Source organism: Dreissena polymorpha, chromosome 6, assembly GCF_020536995.1.
Source record: "Dreissena polymorpha isolate Duluth1 chromosome 6, UMN_Dpol_1.0, whole genome shotgun sequence".
NCBI classification, from domain to species: domain Eukaryota; kingdom Metazoa; phylum Mollusca; class Bivalvia; order Myida; family Dreissenidae; genus Dreissena; species Dreissena polymorpha.
In genome coordinates this window covers 66572014-66591238 of record NC_068360.1, presented here as the reverse complement: position 1 = coordinate 66591238, position 19225 = coordinate 66572014, and the positions used below count along the sequence as shown (strand labels likewise).

The 19225-nt window shown below is 36.2% G+C and overlaps 1 protein-coding gene across 3 annotated transcripts in view; it reads right to left on the bottom strand.

Annotated features, from left to right (window-relative positions):
• Positions 1 to 5241: 5241 nt before the first annotated feature.
• LOC127834740 (zinc finger B-box domain-containing protein 1-like) overlaps positions 5242 to 19225 on the bottom strand; it is a 45538-nt gene continuing 31554 nt past the window's right edge. For all 3 annotated transcript variants that reach the window (XM_052360772.1, XM_052360771.1, XM_052360773.1), the window contains exons 16-21: positions 18816 to 18945; positions 15115 to 15258; positions 13313 to 13827; positions 12565 to 12690; positions 7575 to 7710; positions 5242 to 6095 (exon numbers count right to left, since the gene is read on the bottom strand). In XM_052360772.1, the coding sequence (XP_052216732.1) occupies positions 6029 to 6095; positions 7575 to 7710; positions 12565 to 12690; positions 13313 to 13827; positions 15115 to 15258; positions 18816 to 18945 (1118 nt within the window). In that variant the 3' untranslated portion in view covers positions 5242 to 6028. The remainder of the gene's footprint in view (positions 6096 to 7574; positions 7711 to 12564; positions 12691 to 13312; positions 13828 to 15114; positions 15259 to 18815; positions 18946 to 19225) is intronic.

Below are 19225 nucleotides of genomic sequence, written 5' to 3'. Positions count from 1 at the left end.
GAATATTAAATTATCTTTAAACTAGTCTAAACTTGTGGTGAAACTTTTTCTTATTCACTCAATTACTTGTGAAACAATAGGGCATGAATGCTCAATTGACATTTATTATTTACTGCAAACATTTTCTGATTTGAAATCAAGGAAAACCATTTGACTCATAACATACTCAAAGTTTCATTGAAGGCAATTATTCAGAAAATCTATAATGAGTGATAATAACAAAAGTTGTTTTTTCAGTAGATGAAACAGTTCTAGATAATCGGTTAGTGAATAAGTTGTATAATTGTCTGGATATTTTCCATAATTAGCCTGCAAAATGTATTAGTCAGTTAATGTTACATCTATGCAATGTCTCCAATACATGTTAGTCTACCACCAAATGTCACAATGCTACATAATCATTACAATGTTATAAAAGAAGCGTCCTTCGAAGCACTTTGGTTGTGGTCTGTTCAGCTTTATAACATAATTCTCTTCATTGGATGCAGATTCTGTTTTAACCTCTTTCCCCCATAAGAAGCACAGTGAAAATGGCTTCTGCAACCAGCATAAAACCAGAACAGCCTGTAAGTAACTCTCAGTCTGTTCAGGTTTTATGCTGTTTGCTGCTCATCAGTAACTAAAGGTTGGAAATGAAGCCTTTTAGACTTTAATTTTGTTGGAAAGGTATTTAATTAAGTGTAACTTTTTAAGGGGCTACAAATGTGTCAAAAATCGTATCTATGTCGGAAAGGGTTAATTAATTAAAGATCCATAGACCCTGCCCAATACTATAATTCTATATAAAAAATTCCAACAACAAAAAGTGCCATACAAAGGTTAATAACAATAGGAAGACCCTGAAACAAGAAACATTGGTGTAAAACATTAAAATATACAAATGCTCTGCAACTTTTTAGCATTTACAAATGTTTCACATTCAGGTTCAGATTCATTCAGTGTGCGTTACATAATTTATGCAAGCTATCCCAGAAATCTGGAGCTGTAAATTCCGAAATTCAACTGTGTTTACAAACCACTTGTGGACCAAATGTCTTCTTCATCTTCAGTAAATTAATACGTTTGGCCTTTGACTTGTTTATATCTTTTTTTAGCTCACCTGAGCACAATCTTCATGGTTTTGTCCGTTGTGCATAGGGTGTTGTGCTTCGTGTTGCGCAAACATTTGCCTTGTTGACACTAGAGGCAGAATTTATTGTCCGATCTTGTAATTTGGTCAAAAGATTTGTTCCGATGATATCTTGAACAAGTTCGAAAAAGGTTCCTGTTGGTAGAAAATCATGGCCATCAGGGGGCATGGCATTTTTCTCTATATGGCTATAGTAAACCTTGTTAACCTAGAGGCCACATTTATTGTCTGATCATCATGAAACTTGGTCAGAAGATTTGTCCCATTTATATCTTGGACAAGTTCGAAAATGGTTCCGCTTGCCTTAAAAACATGGCTGCCAGGGTCAGGGCATTTTTCATTATATAGCTGTAGTAAAACCTTGTTAACACTGCAGAGGCCACTTTTATTGTCTGATCATCATGAAACTTGGTCAGAAGGTTTTTCCCAACAATATCTTGGACAAGTTCGAAAATGGTTTCAGTTTTTAAAAAACATGGCTGCCAGGGGGCGGGGCATTTTTCCTAATGCGGCTATATATAGCTTAAGAAAAAAACTTGTTTATACTCTAGAAGTCACATTTATTGTCAGATCATCATGAAACTTGGTCAGAAGATTTTTTCCAAGAATATCTTGAATGAGTTTGAAATTGTTCCTGGTTGGTTTATAAACATGGTTGCCAGGGGGCATGGCATTTTTCCTCATGTGGCTTTAGTAAAACATGTTTACACTCTAAAAATTACATTTATCTTAATGAAACTTCCTCAGAACATTTGTTTTAATGATATCTTGCATGAGTTCGAAAATGGTTACAGTCTGTTGAAAAACATGGCTGCAGGGTGGTGGGGAATTTATCCTTATATGGCTATAGTGTAGCCTACATGTAGTTAGCACTAAAAAAAATACATTTATTGTTCATTCTTCATAAAAACTTTGTCAGAACATTTGTTCTAATGATATCTTGGGCTGCACAGAAAAGTTAATTTCCTTTTTATTCTCCCTCAAAATTTATTTTGGGGGGAGCATATAGTCGCCGCTTCGTCTGTCTTTCCGTGTGTCTGTCCGTGCACAATATTTGTCCGGGCTATTTCTCAGCAACTTATGACCAGAATTCAATGAAACTTTATGGGAAGCTTCACTACCAAGAGGAGATGTGCATTTCATCAGCGGGTTCTAGTCGGATTATTTTTCACAGAGTTATGGCCCTTTGAAATTTTCCATTAACTGTACATATAGCGCAATTCTTGTCCGGGCTATTTTTCAGCAACTAATGACCGGAATTAAATGAAACTTTATGGGAAGCTTCACTACCAAGAGGAGATGTGCATATTATCAGCGGGTTCTGGTCGAATGATTTTTCACAGAGTTATGGCCCTTTGAAATTATCCATAAACTGTACATATAGTGCAATTCTTGTCCGGGCTATTTCTCAGCAACTAATGACCGGAATTCAATGACACTTTATGGGAAGCTTCACTATCGAGAGGTGAAGTGCATATTATCAGGGGGTTCTGGTCAGATGATTTTTCACAGAGTTATGGCCCTTTGAAATTTTCCATTAACTGTTCATATAGTGCAATTCTTGTCCGGGCTATTTCTCAGCAACTAATGATCCAAATTCAATGAAACTTTATGGGAAGCTTAACTACCAAGATGAGATGTGCATATTATCAGCGGGTTCCGGTTGGATGATTTTTCACAGAGTTATGGCCCTTTGACATTTTCTATAAAAAAAATTCTTGTCCCCCCAACTACTGTGCCCTCAAAAAAAAACTTTGGGGAGCATCACCTGTCTCTTAGACACAATAATACGATGGATGGTTTAGCAACTTAAAAATTTCAAAGGGCCATAACTCTCTAAATAAATCATCTAACCAGAACCCACTAATAACATGCGCATCTCCTCAAGGTAGTTAAGCTTCCCATAAAGCTTCATTAAAGTCCAGTCAGTAGTTGGGGAGAAATAGCCCGGACAAGAATTGCACTATATGTACAATTTATAGAAAATTTCAAAGGGCCATTACTCTGTGAAAAATCATCCAACAATAACCGGCTGATAATATGTACATCTCATGTTGGTAGTGAAGCTTCCCATAAAGTTTCATTGAATTCCTATGATAAGTTGCTGAGAAATAGCTCGGACAAGAATTGCACTATATGTACAATGAAAAATTTCAAAGGGCCATAACTCTGTGAACAATCATCCGACCAGAACCCGCTGATAATATGCACATCTCCTCTTGGTAGTGAAGCTTCCCATACAGTTTCATTGAATTCCGGTCATTAGTTGCTGAGAAATAGCCCGGACAAGAATTGAACTATATGTACAGTTAATGGAAAATTTCAAAGGGCCATAACTCTGTGAAAAATCATAAGGGCCATAATTCTGTGAAAAATCATCCGACCAGAACCCGCTGATAATATGCACATCTCCTCTTGGTAGTGAAGCTTCCCATAAAGTTTCATTGAATTCCGGTCATTATTTGCTGAGAAATAGCCCGGAAAAAAAGTGCACGAACAGAAACATAGACAGACAAATGAAGCGGCGACTATATGTTCCCCACAAAATAAATTTTGGGGGAGCATACAAACTAGACTGGATTAAAATACAATTTAGATTATTAAATTTTTAATTTGGGATTTAGTTGACTGATGCTTGTGAACCATTTTCCAATTTCTTATGAAATGTCTACTCCTTGTATACATTGTCGGCATATGCAGTCTTATGCAGAATGCTATACCCTGCTATCATGTTTAGGGAGGTATAAAGCCGTTGTTCTGCCCATCCGTCAGTCTGTGCAGGACAGGTCTTATAAATGAGCCCTGTTCTTGAAAAACTGGGTTTTGTGCACCTTTGACCTTTCTTAGGCTGAAGATTATAAAAATGGGCTACTTCTTGCATAACTAAATTTAACTTTTAAAGTAGTTTTTAGCTCGGCTGTTTTCGGAGAACCCGAGGTATTGTCATAGCCAGCTCGTCCTCCGCCATCCGACATCAGCCGTCCGCCGAAGGCGTCGTGCTAAAACCTTAACATTCGCTCTAAAATCAAAGTGCTTCCACCTACAACTTTGAAACTTCATATGTAGATGTACCTTGATGAGTTCTACATGCCACACCCATTTTTGGGTCACTAGGTCAAGGTCACTGTGACCTCTAATATAAAACTTTAACATAGGCTCTAAAATCGAAGTGCTTCCACCTACAACTTTGAAACTTCATATGTAGATGCACCTTGATGAGTTCTACACGCCACACCCATTTTTGGGTCACTAGGTCAAAGTATCTGTGACCTCTAATATAAAACTTTAACATAGCCTCTACAATAAAAGTGCTTCCACCTACAACTTTAAAACTTCATATGTACATTCACCTTCCCCATTTCTACACGCCACACCCATTTTTAGCTTGGCTGTTTTCGGAAAAACCTGAGGTATTGTCATAGCCAGCTCGTCGTCAGCCTTAGGCGTCGTGCTAAAACCTTAACATTGGCTCTAAAATCAAAGTGCTTCCACCTACAACTTTGAAACTTCATAAGTAGACGCACCTTGATGAGCTCTACACGCCACACCCAATTTTGGGTCACTGGGTCAAAGGTCAAGGTCACCGTGACCTCTAAAAAAAAAAGATTCTGACAAGCTTTCGCAGCCGAGCGTTTGCACCCATTATGCAGTGCTCTTGTTTCTAGCAGCATCAACGCTTGCTGTAACATTTAATGCTTTAATAGTTGTGACATTTCCCAAAACGCTATTATAATCAGACCTCGGTTTGACCATGACTGTAAGTAGAAATGTATTGTTTGTACTAGTCATAGATAAAGTGTTATCATTAAGTATTATATTAATAATTTTACACCCAATGAGATCTTCTGAAATTCTTTAAATACACATGAAAATCATAAATCTCCTTGCTTTATTTATAGACATATACATATACTCCGACAATGCTGTGAAGACTCGTAGTTGTTATTCAGATTAACAAGTGACCCAAAACTTAGGAAAAACCCATCCTATCAGTAGTTAACATGCAACACTAACAAAAGTTCTTCCAAAAAACCTGTAAGCCCCAGCATAAGTTAAATAACAACATCAAGAGTCTTATAAAAATAAAAACAATAAACACTGAACAACAGATATCCATTATGTATAGATTTATTTGGAAACGAAACGTAAATATATAATTTTACTGCAATAAATACTTGTATAATTGTTTAAATAAATAGTTATACCACATGCATGACAAGATTATAAATAATGAAAATAACGAACACAAATATTTACGTTTTGAAGTTTTGCAATACGGCTGAGATATTCAGAAAATAAGATGAACATGTCATTCATTTAAGCAACAGATGATCAAATCACAAAGTCTTATCCTTAAAGAGTAAAACAATCAAATCCACTGATATTCTAGCAAACACAAAACTAATTGGCATTCACTTTGCATGGACATTTTTAAATCAATAAAAAATCCAAATACCAGAAGTATATGACTAGCTACTATTTGTTTAATGTAAAATAATGAATTGTCTTAGTCAGTCACATTTTCTTCATTCAATGAAGCATTCGTTACCCTTGGTAAAATTGTCACTTTTATACAGAGATTTTCATTGCTACAAATTTTTTCATTAACACAATGTAGGAGCATACTCTCGGTGAACACATTCTCGTACAGGACTTCATATCCAAAATGAATAAAAGTTTGCACATAAAGCAAAGCAGCAGTCAATTTCAAGTCATGGAATATCCTTTGAATCACTTGTATTAGTAAACAACAGATAATAAAAACAATGTATGCCCAAACTCTCTACTCTTTGGAAATGTATGTGAAAACAAACATTTTATATGTTTTCCTGAATCTTTTGTGCTTCATATGTCCCATTTCTACTGTTTAAAGCTGGTACTAATTCTGGAACTGTTTGTTCAAAACAGATTTTTGACATCATTTTCATCGTCTGTTCCATCATCATCTTCTTCTAACTCGTCTTGTCTGGAAAAAAAAGAAGGCGGAAACCCAAATTAAGAGAAGCAAAGATTGAAAAATAACAAGGGCTGTTTGTAAAACATGCATGCCCCCCATATGGGCTGTCCGTTGTAGTGGCAGCCATCGTGTGAATACGTTTTTTGTCACTGTGACCTTGACCTTTGACCTAGTGACTTAAAAATCAATAGGGGTCATCTGCGAGTCACGATTAATGTACCTATATAGTGTCATGATCCTAGGCAAAAGCCTTCTTGAGTTATCATCCGAAAATCATATTACTATTTCGGGTCACTGTGACCTTGACCTTTGACCTTGTGACCTCAAAATCAATAGGGGTCATCTGCGAGTCATGATCAATCTACCTGTGAAGTTTCATGATCCTAGGCATATGCATTCTTGAGTTATCATCCGAAAACCATTTTACTATTTCGGGTCACCGAGACCTTGACCTTTGACCTAGTGACCTCAAAATCAATAGGGGTCATCTGCGATTCATGATCAATCTACCCATGAAGTTTCATGATCCTAGGCGTATGCATTCTTGAGTTATCATCCGGAAACCATTTTACTATTTCAGGTCACCGTGACCTTGACCTTTGACCTAGTGACCTCAAAATCAATAGAGGTCATCTGCGAGTCATGATCAATGTACCTATGAAGTTTCATGATCCTAGGCCCAAGCGTTCTTGAGTTATCGTCTGACAACCACCTGGTGGACGGACCGACCGACATGAGCAAAGCAATATACCCCCTCTTCTTCGAAGGGGGGCATAAAAATTATTGTGAAGCATACTGCTGAATGAGGATGTTTGATTAGGCAATACCATAAGCATGAGTTGAATGAAATAACTTATTGACTTAGTAAAAGTAGTTAAGTTAATTAGATATGTATGTAAAAAAATTCATTCAAGCACACTTTAAATGCATTTAAGCATGTTGATTCAACTAAATGCAAAACAAACACACATATAAAATTAAGAAGTTTATTTTGTCTGCATATCTAAGTCTACTGGTAATTAAACACAATCAATGCAGATAACATGTCGTGCCAATAAAGCTGTATTGAGTCTTGGTCAATCAACTAAAAAAAGGCAAATGGATAGTAACAAGAAGTTTTTCCCTAATTATCTCTAAACAAGACTTAATATTTTTCACTGAATTGAAAATGATAAGCAAAAGCAACCAATAAACACTAATAAATGAGCCCTTTTTTGGGAAAGCTGAGCTTAATGCATGTGGGTAGTGTCATCCCAGAAAAAGCCTGTGGAGTCGGCACAGGCTGATCAGTGACGAGACTAAGGCTTTAATGGATTTGTTTGTTAAAAGGGAATCAGTTCTGGGCAAAAATCCAGTGTAAGCTGAAAGTGTTGACCCTGACTAGCCTGTGCACAGGCTAATCCGAGATGACAGTTTACACAAACGCATTAAACCCCAATTTTGCACAGCACTTCCATATAACAACTCAGCACTTCCCAGATGTCTCACCTCAGCTTTGCGTTTATATCGTATCCCTGGTCCTGCCCCAGTCGACTGCGCGAGCGGAAACTCTCCAGGCTGGAGATGGAGTCGTCTGAGAACTCAGAGTCATCAGGCATCTCCATACGAGATATCTTGCCGTCCTCTAAAACAGCAGCACATGCTTTAATCAGCTGCGTTATGGGAAAACTGGCCTTAATGCATAGTTTAAAGGCAAGTTGTTTAGAATCTGATACTCCATAAAAGATATTTTGCCGTCCTCTAAAAATGCAGCACATGGTTAAATAAGCTTATCCTTGACAACTGAGTGAAATGAAAAATGTAGCAAATATGGGCGTCCTCTGAAAATGTAGCACATGATTACTTAAATACGCTGCTTTCTTGGAAAACTGGGTGAAATGAAAATGAAGTACATGGTTTAATGAGCCACATTATGGAACAAGGGACAAAATTGTCACAAAACCAGGTTTTCAGTTGAAAAAAGTCTGATAAAGGGAGACAATTCAAAATGTGTATTGTTAACCCCCTTGTGTAAAATTGACCTTGATTTCAATTAGAAAACAAGGGCTGTTTGTAAAACATGCATGCCCCCCATATTGGCTGTCAGTTGAAGTGGAATCCATTGTGTGAAAACGTTTTTTGTCACTGTGTCCTTGACCTTTGACCTAGTGACCTGAAAATCAATAGAGGTCATCTGCCAGTCATGATCAAAGTTCCTATGAAGTTTCATGATCCTAGACGTAAGCATTTCTGAGTTATCATCCGGAAACCATTTTACTGTTTCAAGTCACTGTGACCTTGACCTTTGACCTAATGACCTGAAAATCAAAAGGGGTCATCTGCCAGTCATGATCAAAGTTCCTATGAAGTTTCATGATCCTAGACGTAAGCATTCTTGAGTTATCATCGGGAAACCATTTTACTGTTTCAAGTCACTGTGACCTTGACCTTTGACCTAATGACCTGAAAATCAATAGGGGTCATCTGCCAGTCATGATCAATGTACCTATGATGTTTCATGATCCTAGGCCTAAGCGTTCTTGAGTTATCATCCGGAAACCATTTTACTATTTCAAGTCACTGTGACTTTGACCTAGTGACCTGAAAATCAATAGGGGTCATCTGCCAGTCATGATCAATGTACCTATGAAGTTTCATGATCCTTGGCCTAAGCGTTCTTGAGTTATCCGGAAACCATCTGGTGGACGGACCGACCGACGAATCATGATCAATGTACCTATGAAGTTTCATGATCCTAGGCCTAAGCGTTCTTGAGTTATCATCCGGAAACCATTTTACTATTTCAAGTCACTGTGACCTTGACCTTTGACCTAGTGACCTGAAAATCAATAGGGGTCATCTTCCAGTCATGATCAATGTACCTATGAAGTTTCATGATCCTTGGCCTAAGCGTTCTTGAGTTATCATCTGGAAACCATCTGGTGGACGGACCGACTGACGGACCGACTGACATGTGCAAAACAATATACCCCCTCTTCTTTGAAGGAGGGCATAAAAAAAGTCTGATAAAAAGAGACAACTCAAAATCAAAATGTGCATTGTTACTGTTTGTTCATAGTAAATAGTTGTTTCAAAATCAATCTATTTTTAGTTGTGGCGACCTTGACCTTGGAGATATTGACGTAATTTTTTCGTGCGAAATACCGTCCAATAATGGTGAACAAATGTGCCAAATGATTTTAAAATGTCACAATGCATGACATAGTAATGGCCCAGACAAGCTCATTTATGGCCATTTTTTACCTTCATACTCAAATTGTGACATTGACCTTGAAGATATCGACGTGATTCTTTCGCGCGACACAACGTCTAATGATGGTGAACAAATGTGCCAAATGATTTAAAATCTCACAATGAATCACAAAGTAATGGCCCGGACAAGCTCATTTATGGCCTTTTATGACCTTCAAACTCAAATTGTGATCTTGACCTTGGAGATATCGACGTAATTCTTTCGCGCAACACACCCTCTAATGATGGTGAACAAATGTGCCAAATGATTTTAAAATTTGACAATGAACGACAAAGTTATGGACGGACAAGCTCATTTATGACCATTTATGACCTTCAAACTCAAATTGTGACCTTGACCTTGGAGATATCAACGTAATTCTTTCCCGCAACACACCGTCTAATGATGGTGAACAAATGTGCCAAATGATTTTAAAATCTGACAATGAACGACAAAGTTATGGCCCGGACAAGCTCATTTATGGCCATTTTTGACCTTCAAACTCAAATTGTGACCTTGACCCTGGAGATATCGATGTAATTCTTTCGCGCGACTGGATTTGCCTTTAGAAAAGACTTCTTTTACTTAAAAAATGCCATAAATGCAGAAAGTGTTGTCCTCGATTAGCCTGGGCAGACTAATCTAGAATGGCAGTGTAGCATTAAATTAAAAATAATAATGTCCATTTGCACAAAATGATTTTCAACGAGGCATGTATGAACAGAAATCTTGATAATACCTAATTTTGTGGAACTTGTGGCTGCAAGCTGTTGAAACATGCCAAAAAAAGGCAATTTAATATTAATCAAGGGCCCTAACTACAGAGTTCCTGTGCATTATCAGTAAGAAAAGTTTAATCATTTTGCTGTTATACGTTTTCATCCAGTTTGGTGAGTGAATGATCATAACTGTCGAAATTAATTTTTTATTTGTTTGTTCTGATTTTAAAGTTTTCAACAGTATTTCAGTCGTATCTGACCATCAGTTTACCAACTAACACTTTTCCTTGGTCAGCTGGTTTACGAGTACAATTTACTGTGAAACCATTATTAATTGTCAGGCATTAATTTTCGTATATTACATCAGTCGACCTATTGACGAATTCAAGATCCTAACGAACAATTATGTCCCATATTTAAAAAATTAAGACTGAATTATCAAAGACATGAGGCACTAAAATCCAACGTAATCCACGCATACATACTCTGTCTGTTTCATAATCAAGATAAATCCGGTTTTGACACAAATGGTGTAGATTACACAGTGTACTTGACATACACGTGCCATTGCACTAAAACGTGAGTGCAGTACAGCTGTAACGACTGCGTTGACTTCGTTTTGGTAGAATAGTCATGATTAGCGCTAATTGTTAACAACTTTATTACCCATTGTGTATATTGTGTTTTTCAGTGGTGTTGCAGATAATACAGCCTCCATGCAGCGGATCCGGATCAAAGACAATATTAAACAAAATTAAAAGATGATGATGTGTGATCAACACCTGACTTATATACATTCTCTGAATTGATTACAAATAAATACAGAACATATTGATTTGTGTTTGGTTGTTTGCTACAAAAAGGCGTTAAAATAGCTTGTGCTTCGTTTTTGGGCTATCGATGTATTTAATCATCGAAAGCTTTGACCAGTTTTACGATACATGTTTCAAATCATTGTTACTTGTAGCAATTGAAAACGTAACAGGTAAAGAGAAATTAGCATTCATGGCGATTAGTTCCATCCAAACGTAGGGTAATTGTTTACAGAAATTCATTGTTATTTTTGTGCGATTTTCAGGAAATCCCCGGATAGCACGTTTTTCGAATGACTGATAATGATGCAATAAAATATTCCTTTGTATCCCATTGCATTCAATCTAATTTAAACGCATTCGTCCATGGTTGTTACAATTAAATCTGAACTGTGCCCTATGAAACCACTTTCCCATAATGCACTGTTAATTTCACACTTCAGAAAATTATTGTACTTAATGTGATCAAATATTTACAATGTAAAACTCTTAAAACTTTATTGAAAACTGACCAAATAGTTTGCTAACACTAATTTTAAAGGGACTGTCAACCACAAATGGCGAAAAAAGAAAAGTTCTAAAATACCGTATCTTTTTACAATTATTAGTTTAAATTGATTAAAATATCACGACTGGTATATTACATTACTTGAAAACAGTTCATATTTTCAGTATATTATGTATTATACCAGTCGTGATATTTTAATGAATATTAACTAATAATTGTAAAAAAATACTGTATTTTACAACTTTTCTTTTCTTCGTCGTCGTGGTTGACAGTCCCTTTAACCAATAATTTTCGCACCTTCTCTAATTTGCGCCGATAAAGTAAAGATTTTCATTACCGGGGTAGCTTGGCCATGATAATAAATAAAAAAGACCAATTGGCCATTGGCTTCACTGTTTTAAAACACTCGTTAATGGTTATTCGGTCCCACTAATCCGCTAAACATAATAATCATACACTAATGGGGGCCAAAAACTGATCACCTGATAACAAAAGACTAGTATATTGACATGTGACAAACAGGCCCCAGCTCCTGAAGTGACTCTCAAGTGTCCTCCATCTTTCCCCACTACGATTTTTATCGCAACCGCGATATATTTCTGACAAAAAAATCGGATATTGACTGATTAAGCATTCTTTTATTATTTTTTTTAAAAGTCAGGAATTGGCAAATTTAAGTGCTGACAAAAATGTCATTTTTATAAAAATGACAACAAATTTGTACTGGCGAAAATAAATGGTTTCACAGTACATAGACCTATGCCAGTATCTGACAACTTTCCTACTTGCATCAAAGATAGGGATAGGATGGCCATAGAAATAATTTCATGACCAATCAAAACTGAAGTTATGTGACTGTGCCTCAGATTTGTAGACCAGCTCCATACCAACTTAACTAGCCGAATTAGATACAAAAGTATGAGCCTTGCTACTGGAAAACTGGGCTTAATGCCTTAGCGTAAAGTGATGTTCCATATTAGCCTGTGCTGACTGCACAGGTTAATCTTTAATGACACTTTCCGCGAAAACATGGATTTTTGGTATAGACGAGACTTCCTTAAAACAAAAAACTCCATAAAAGCAGAAAGTGTTATCCCTGATAAGCGTTTGCAGACTGCACAGGCTAATCTGGGATGACATTTTACACACATGCATTAAACCCAGTTTTCCCAAAATGAGACATGTTTAATATCAGCAAAACACTCACCAGTGAGTCTGCCAGACTGTGAGGCAAGTTCCCACTCGAGCTGATCCAGCGTTTCCTCATCCTCTCTGTTCTGCGTGGTCTCCTCTCCAACTGCATCAAACACGCTGAGGTCTGCGCCATCCATCACTAAAATTTAGGTTCTCAATATAATCATGTTCTTGTCACACTCTCTTCCCATTCTTGCTCATAATCATTCCCATGGTCATCCAATGTTTTATTTTAGTCAAATTTGTGGACAAAACTTGGCACCATTCCCAATCTCAACAAGGGACAAAATTGTCACAAAACCAGGTTTTTAATAATTAAAAAAAAGTCTGATAAAGGGAGACAACTACAACTGAAAATGTGCATTGGTACTGATTGTTCATCACAGTTACCCCCCTTGTTTCAAAATCAATCTATTTTTCATCCCCGTGACCTAGTTTTTAACCCGGCATGACCCATATTCGAACTTTTCCTCCGGAAAACCTGGTTAAAAAGCATAATATTATATTTTCCCAAAATTACTGCCTAAAATTTGAAGGTTTTGAAAAAAAATAAAAATGGAACAGTGATTACATTTCCAAATTTAGCTCTGTAAGTTGAACCTTTATAAATATAAATTAAAAATACTTTTTATCACCAATTTCTTAAGTATCATGAACACCACTATCATCATTCTAACCTTTATAAAAAAAAACTGTTAATTCACCAGTTTTGCACACACTACCTCAAAAGCATTTTTTTTATAATATGGAGGGAGACTCACCAATGGCCCTAGATACTGGCCGCTCAGGCTCCCCATGAAAGGTTTGTGATCTCCTTGGTGTAACCACCTCCCCCTGGGATTTATGCAGACCTGGGGTTCGCGCCCTTGACCCTGACACCCTAGGGGTCCGAGAACTCAATAGGGCCTGGTTTTGAGATTGTCTCATCTTTGGATCAATGTCATTTTGGGTTGACTGGGTTGATGATTGACCCCTTTGTGATAATTTTGGACCATTTTGGGAGGTCCTGTTCAGATCCCTATTAGAAACTGGCTCGTCCCTTTTGGATGATTGTTTATCCCTCTGTGAAGCTTGCCCCCTCTGGGATACTGGTGGGTCACGCTGGGATAATGGCAGATCTAGCTGGGATATTTCAGGATCACGCAGGGATTTCTGCGTGGGCAACGAATCCTTTCTGGCGGACTGGGGTTCACGGGCCTGGGATCGCAACATGTGAACAGGGGTTCCACGCCCAGACATGCTCGGTGAATTCTGAACACTTGAGCCATGGCTGTGACTGAAATACAGGACAAGAATTGTTTAGTTTAAACCGTTTTCTTTAGCTTCATTGCTAATGTGAAATTAATTTATACAATACATCGTGGTAGAGTAGATGCTCTTATTCTTTGATGCTATACAAATTGCACCAATATTGCATAACTGCATTTGATCGTCAATTCATAATGTTATTGTCTCTAAATTTTAAATCATCAGTAATTTTTGTCTTTACATTTTTGGACACCTTTATTTTCTTACATTTTCGGACATGCAAATTAATTTTTTTAAGCGTCTGAAAACTGGGAGTAATCCAAATGTAGGTCAATGTTAATGTAAAAATAAGGTCATGTGATGTGGGTTAGTTGATAGTGTTCAGATCATTTATAAATATCAAAATTTTGTAGCAAGGGGTATTGATGTCAGACCAAAAGGGTCATTTTGGATTAAGGAAGACTTTAGACTTTCTGAATTAGTCCAAAAGTAAGTCCATGTCAAGGTTACTATAAGGTACTGTTTATAATGTTCAAATACAATGATGATTATATTTATAGACATTATCCATGCACATCTAAAATCTTTGTAAAAAGCATAGACAAACAAGAGATGTGTTTGTCAGAAACACAATGCCCCCTAATGCGCCGCTTTGAAATTTCAATATATCATTTGGCAGGTTTAAAAATGATCTTTTATAGCTTATTTCCTTGGATTGTATTTTTTTACGTTTGACCTTGAAGGATGACCTTGACCTTAAAATTTGTTTTAGATTATATCCTTTTAAAAATATGACTTCCCTTGTGAATATGATCTGTACCTGCCAAATGATATAAAATAGAAATTATCTCCCTTTAAAGCTTGTTACTTCCCTTGGATTTTTTTTTTGACCTTTGACCTTGAAGGATGACCTTGACGTTGACCTTTCACCACTAAAAATGTGCAGCTTCATGAGATACACATGCATGCCAAATATCAAGTTGCTATCTTCAATATTGCAAAAGTAATGGCCAATGTTAAAGTTTTTCGACGGACGGACTGACAGACAGTTCAACTGCTATATGCCACCCTACCGGGGGCATAAAAATGTCGTTTTGAACAGACGGAAGGACGGGGGAAAAAAAAGTCAGACCAATCACTATTTGCCTAAATAGAAGGCAGTGAGCTTAAGATATCCTACCTATTAATATTTGTATAGCTTTTCCAAAACACATAGTTTATTGAAATAATCTCCTCATCTTGATGGAAATAAAACAACACTCCATTCCAACATAGTTGCTTTAAGTTTAACACAATTTTTTAATTTTAGCCTCACCTTCTTGGTGTGAAGGTCCTATACTCCTCCCCCAGACTCCTGTAAGCTCCTCCGCTGCTCTGATCTGATAGGGAATCCTCGTCCAATGGCAGCTCTCCAAATCGACTGATCAGCCGGTCAGTAATGTCTGACACAAGCTTCTCACTGTAATATCAATGCTACTTGGTTATCATTGTTATCAACTGATCAGCCGGTCCTTTATGTCCGACAAAGATTTTCACTGCAAAATCAGATAACCATTGCATTATTGTTATCGTGTTATTCATCAGCTTTATTTAATGGCAGTGCTCCAAATGTATTCACAGGCGGGCCATAATGGCAAGCTTCTCACTGTAATATCAGATCAACTATGTTACAATGTTATTGTTTAATTATGTAACATGTTAATTTAAATCTATGCACAAGTATATTTTATACGTTTTTTATGGCAAGAATTCTTTTTAGCTTATTTGCGAGCGATCGAAAATGAAAATAAAAAATATAATTTACATTATGGTTTTTATGATAAATACAGATACATATGGAATTATTAGAGCTGTAACGATTCGATTTGATGCATTGAAAAACCGGTTCAACGTCGCCGATTCGATTTCGATACCAATATGGTCAATTTCGATATGACTCACTGCAATACCGATTGATCCGCATTTTAATCCTTACTTTCCATAACCGTCATCTACTTTCTTGTCATTTGTAATACGTATTGTGATTGGTCAATAGCCAGTATGGCATCCAATGAATGAATGAATAAAATGCTGAGCATTACATCAGCCGGTAAAATGACTCCTTCAGTCGCGCTGAAAGATGCTGCGTCAAAATTTAAATAAAAAGTATTGGAACATTTCAGGTTTCAAGAAAGTTCTGCTGCAAAGGCAACTGTCAAAACGTGTTTTGTTGACGTAAATTACCATATATATGGAAGCACTACAAATTTGAGGCAACATTTAAAGAGAAAACACTCGGTTGATATTTCAGATGTGATACATTGTGCATTATATGTTATTTAAGAATACCTCAATAGAAAGTTTTGTTCAATAAATGTGTTACTTATAAAAAATGATGCGTTTTAAATTTTAAATTTTATTTTAAAAACTTTTAAATGATCTAAATGTACAACATAATAAGTTAATAACAAATACCAAACATATACAATCATGCCCTGGACAAACAAATTATGAAATAGTTTGCAAAATAAGCAGCAAATAGTTAAATTTGAATCGAATCGAAAAAAATCCAATCGGACCATTTGGTATCGAAATCAAATCGAATCTAATGATGGGCGAATCGTTACAGCTCTAGTAGTTATGAAAATGTTTATTGTAGAACTGGTTTGCAATTATTACTATACAAATATGTAGCAGCGCTGTATATAAAATGAAAACACTAGGGAAATTTGACAAATTAACCGCAATTCAATTAAGTAAGAAATTTCTCGAGTTATATTGCGCGCCGGATATACCGCTCTGGCGATCTTTGGACCCCACCAACCACGATATATCAGCATTGCAGTGTATAAATATATGTATTGCATAGATTCTTATCGAAATTTTAATTTCCTGTTGAACAAATGTAAAAGATTTGTAAATGTTTCCTTTAAAAGTCAGTGTTCCTCAAACCAATAGCCAAAATTGTGCCGCTAGTTTTGGTCTGTTAACATTGATTTAATGAGATTCACACACACAAAATTTGTGTGCGACAATATAGTCCATTTAAATTTCCCGTGATGATATCCAAACATTTAAGAGCAAATGTGAGATTGGCTTCAGGCAGCATCAGATACATTATGTATTTCTAATGAATAATCATTCTATTATTAATTAGAACATGATGTTTGCTCTTAGCAATTCAGCAAGATAAAAAAGACAAAAGCCAAAAATGATAGTGAATGTGGGGCAATACATAACTGAGAGGAACGGAGTTAAGGAAAGAATGTTTTTTCCCATGATTTTGAAATTGCCCATTATCGACCTAAGTTTGAAAAGTAAGTCACATGTATTTATTTATAACTTGTTTACATTTCAAAGGTCATTCTTTCAATTTCAATTATTAGATTATCTTCCATACGTTTATTAATTCAAACAGCATTTACTGTATTGCTTTGTCAATGTACTTGTTATGGTATGTATGAAATCGCATGTACCTGACCCTCAAAGAACTGTGCACTACAAAATAAAATGTTTGATGACAACAGCTGCAGATTTCTGGGATAGCTTGCATAAATTGACACAAACTAAATTAATCAGATTCTGACTCATGATCATCAGTAAAACAAAACAAGATGACATTGTGAAACGATTTTTAGATGCTAAAAAGTTGCAGAATGTTTGTATTTTAACATTTTTTAGCATAATAGTATTGGGCAGTGTTAAATGATCTTTTAAGCAAAATCTCCATTGTTATCATTCGATTCATTATATTCAGTACTCAGCTGGCATCTTTAAATCTCAATTATCCTCGCCAAAAAAAAATCCGGAGGGGATATAGTAATTGGTTCCGTCCCTCCGTCTGTCCGTCCGTCCGAAACTTTGTCTGGAGCATAACTCCAAATCTATTCAATGGATTTACTTTAAACTTAGAATATAAACAGATGGCAACTAGGAGAAGTGCAGTGACCAAGAACCATAACTCTATCTACCTTAGTATTTGAATTAACTCCCCTTTTATATAACTTCAAAGTAAATTTTTGTCCGGAGCATAACTCTAAATCTACTTAAGGGATTTACTTGAAACTTGAAATATAAACAGATGGCAACTAGGAGAAGTGCAGTGACCAAGAACCATAACTCTATCTACCTTAGTTTTTTAATTATCTACCCTTTTATACAATTTTAAAGTAAATTTTTGTCCGGAGCATAACTCTAAATCTACTGAAGGAATTTAGTTGAAACTTGAAATATAAACAGATGGCAAGTAGGAGAAGTGCAGTGACTAAAAACCATAACTCTATCTACCTTAGTTTTTTAATAATCTCCCTTCATTTAATTTCAAAGTTAATTTTTATCCGGAGCATAACGCTAAATTTACTGAAGGGATTAACTTGAAACTTTAAATATAAACAGATGGCAAGTAGGAGAAGTGCAGTGACTAAGAACCATAACACTATCTACCTTAGTTTTTGAATTATCTCCCTTTTTTAATTACAAAGTAAATTTTTGTCCGGAGCATAACTCTAAAAATCTACTGAAGGGATTTACTTGAAAATAGAAATATAAACAGATGGCAACTATGAGAAGTGCAGTGAACATGAACAATAACTCTTTCATCCATAGTTTTTGAATTATCTCCCTTTATTTGTTTTACAAATATTATTCTACTCTCTAAAACTAATGTTGTCATACAAGCAAACACATTTCTGTGGGTATTTGGCACTACTGTGACAAGCTCTTGTTTCAACTTAAAACAGAGTGTGATCTAAAACGTAAATTGTTGTTGAAAGTATAATTACGTGTATTGCGTAGATTTGGAATACATGTATAATTCCCTATTATTGCAAATAATGGCTGAGGAAAATCTCTATGCAGTTTATAAACGCCTATCTTAACAAGTTTGAATGGTAATGATAAGACATTCAGTAGAATATAGATTTTATTTCACAAGCAATCAGAGAAAATACCATTTCTATGTATACATATATTTTCATCATAATATTATTATCAAAATTGGGTAAAAGAATGGAAGATCTTTACAAACTGGCCATGTACCTGTACGCAATATAGGCCATCACAGAGTGGGACCTGTCATCCTCTGCTTCCTCATTCTCCAGCCTGTCCACTGGCACAGCTTCCTGTAGACTCATCTCAGGCCTCCAGGAGCGGGGCGCCATGTTGTATACTGTGAGTGGGGAATGAGTGAGAGTTGTATACTGTGAGTGAGGAATGAGTGAGAGTTGTATACTGTGAGTGGGAAATGAGTGAGAGTTGTATACTGTGAGTGAGGAATGAGTGAGAGTTGTATACTGTGAGTGGGGAATGAGTGAGAGTTGTATTCTGTGAGTGGGGAACGAGTGCTGTATTTATGCTGGATATGCAACAGATTTCACCAATCTTTTTGACTCAATACTCACTCTTACATATATAACAATCCTCTATACTCACCATAGTATGTAGTCAAC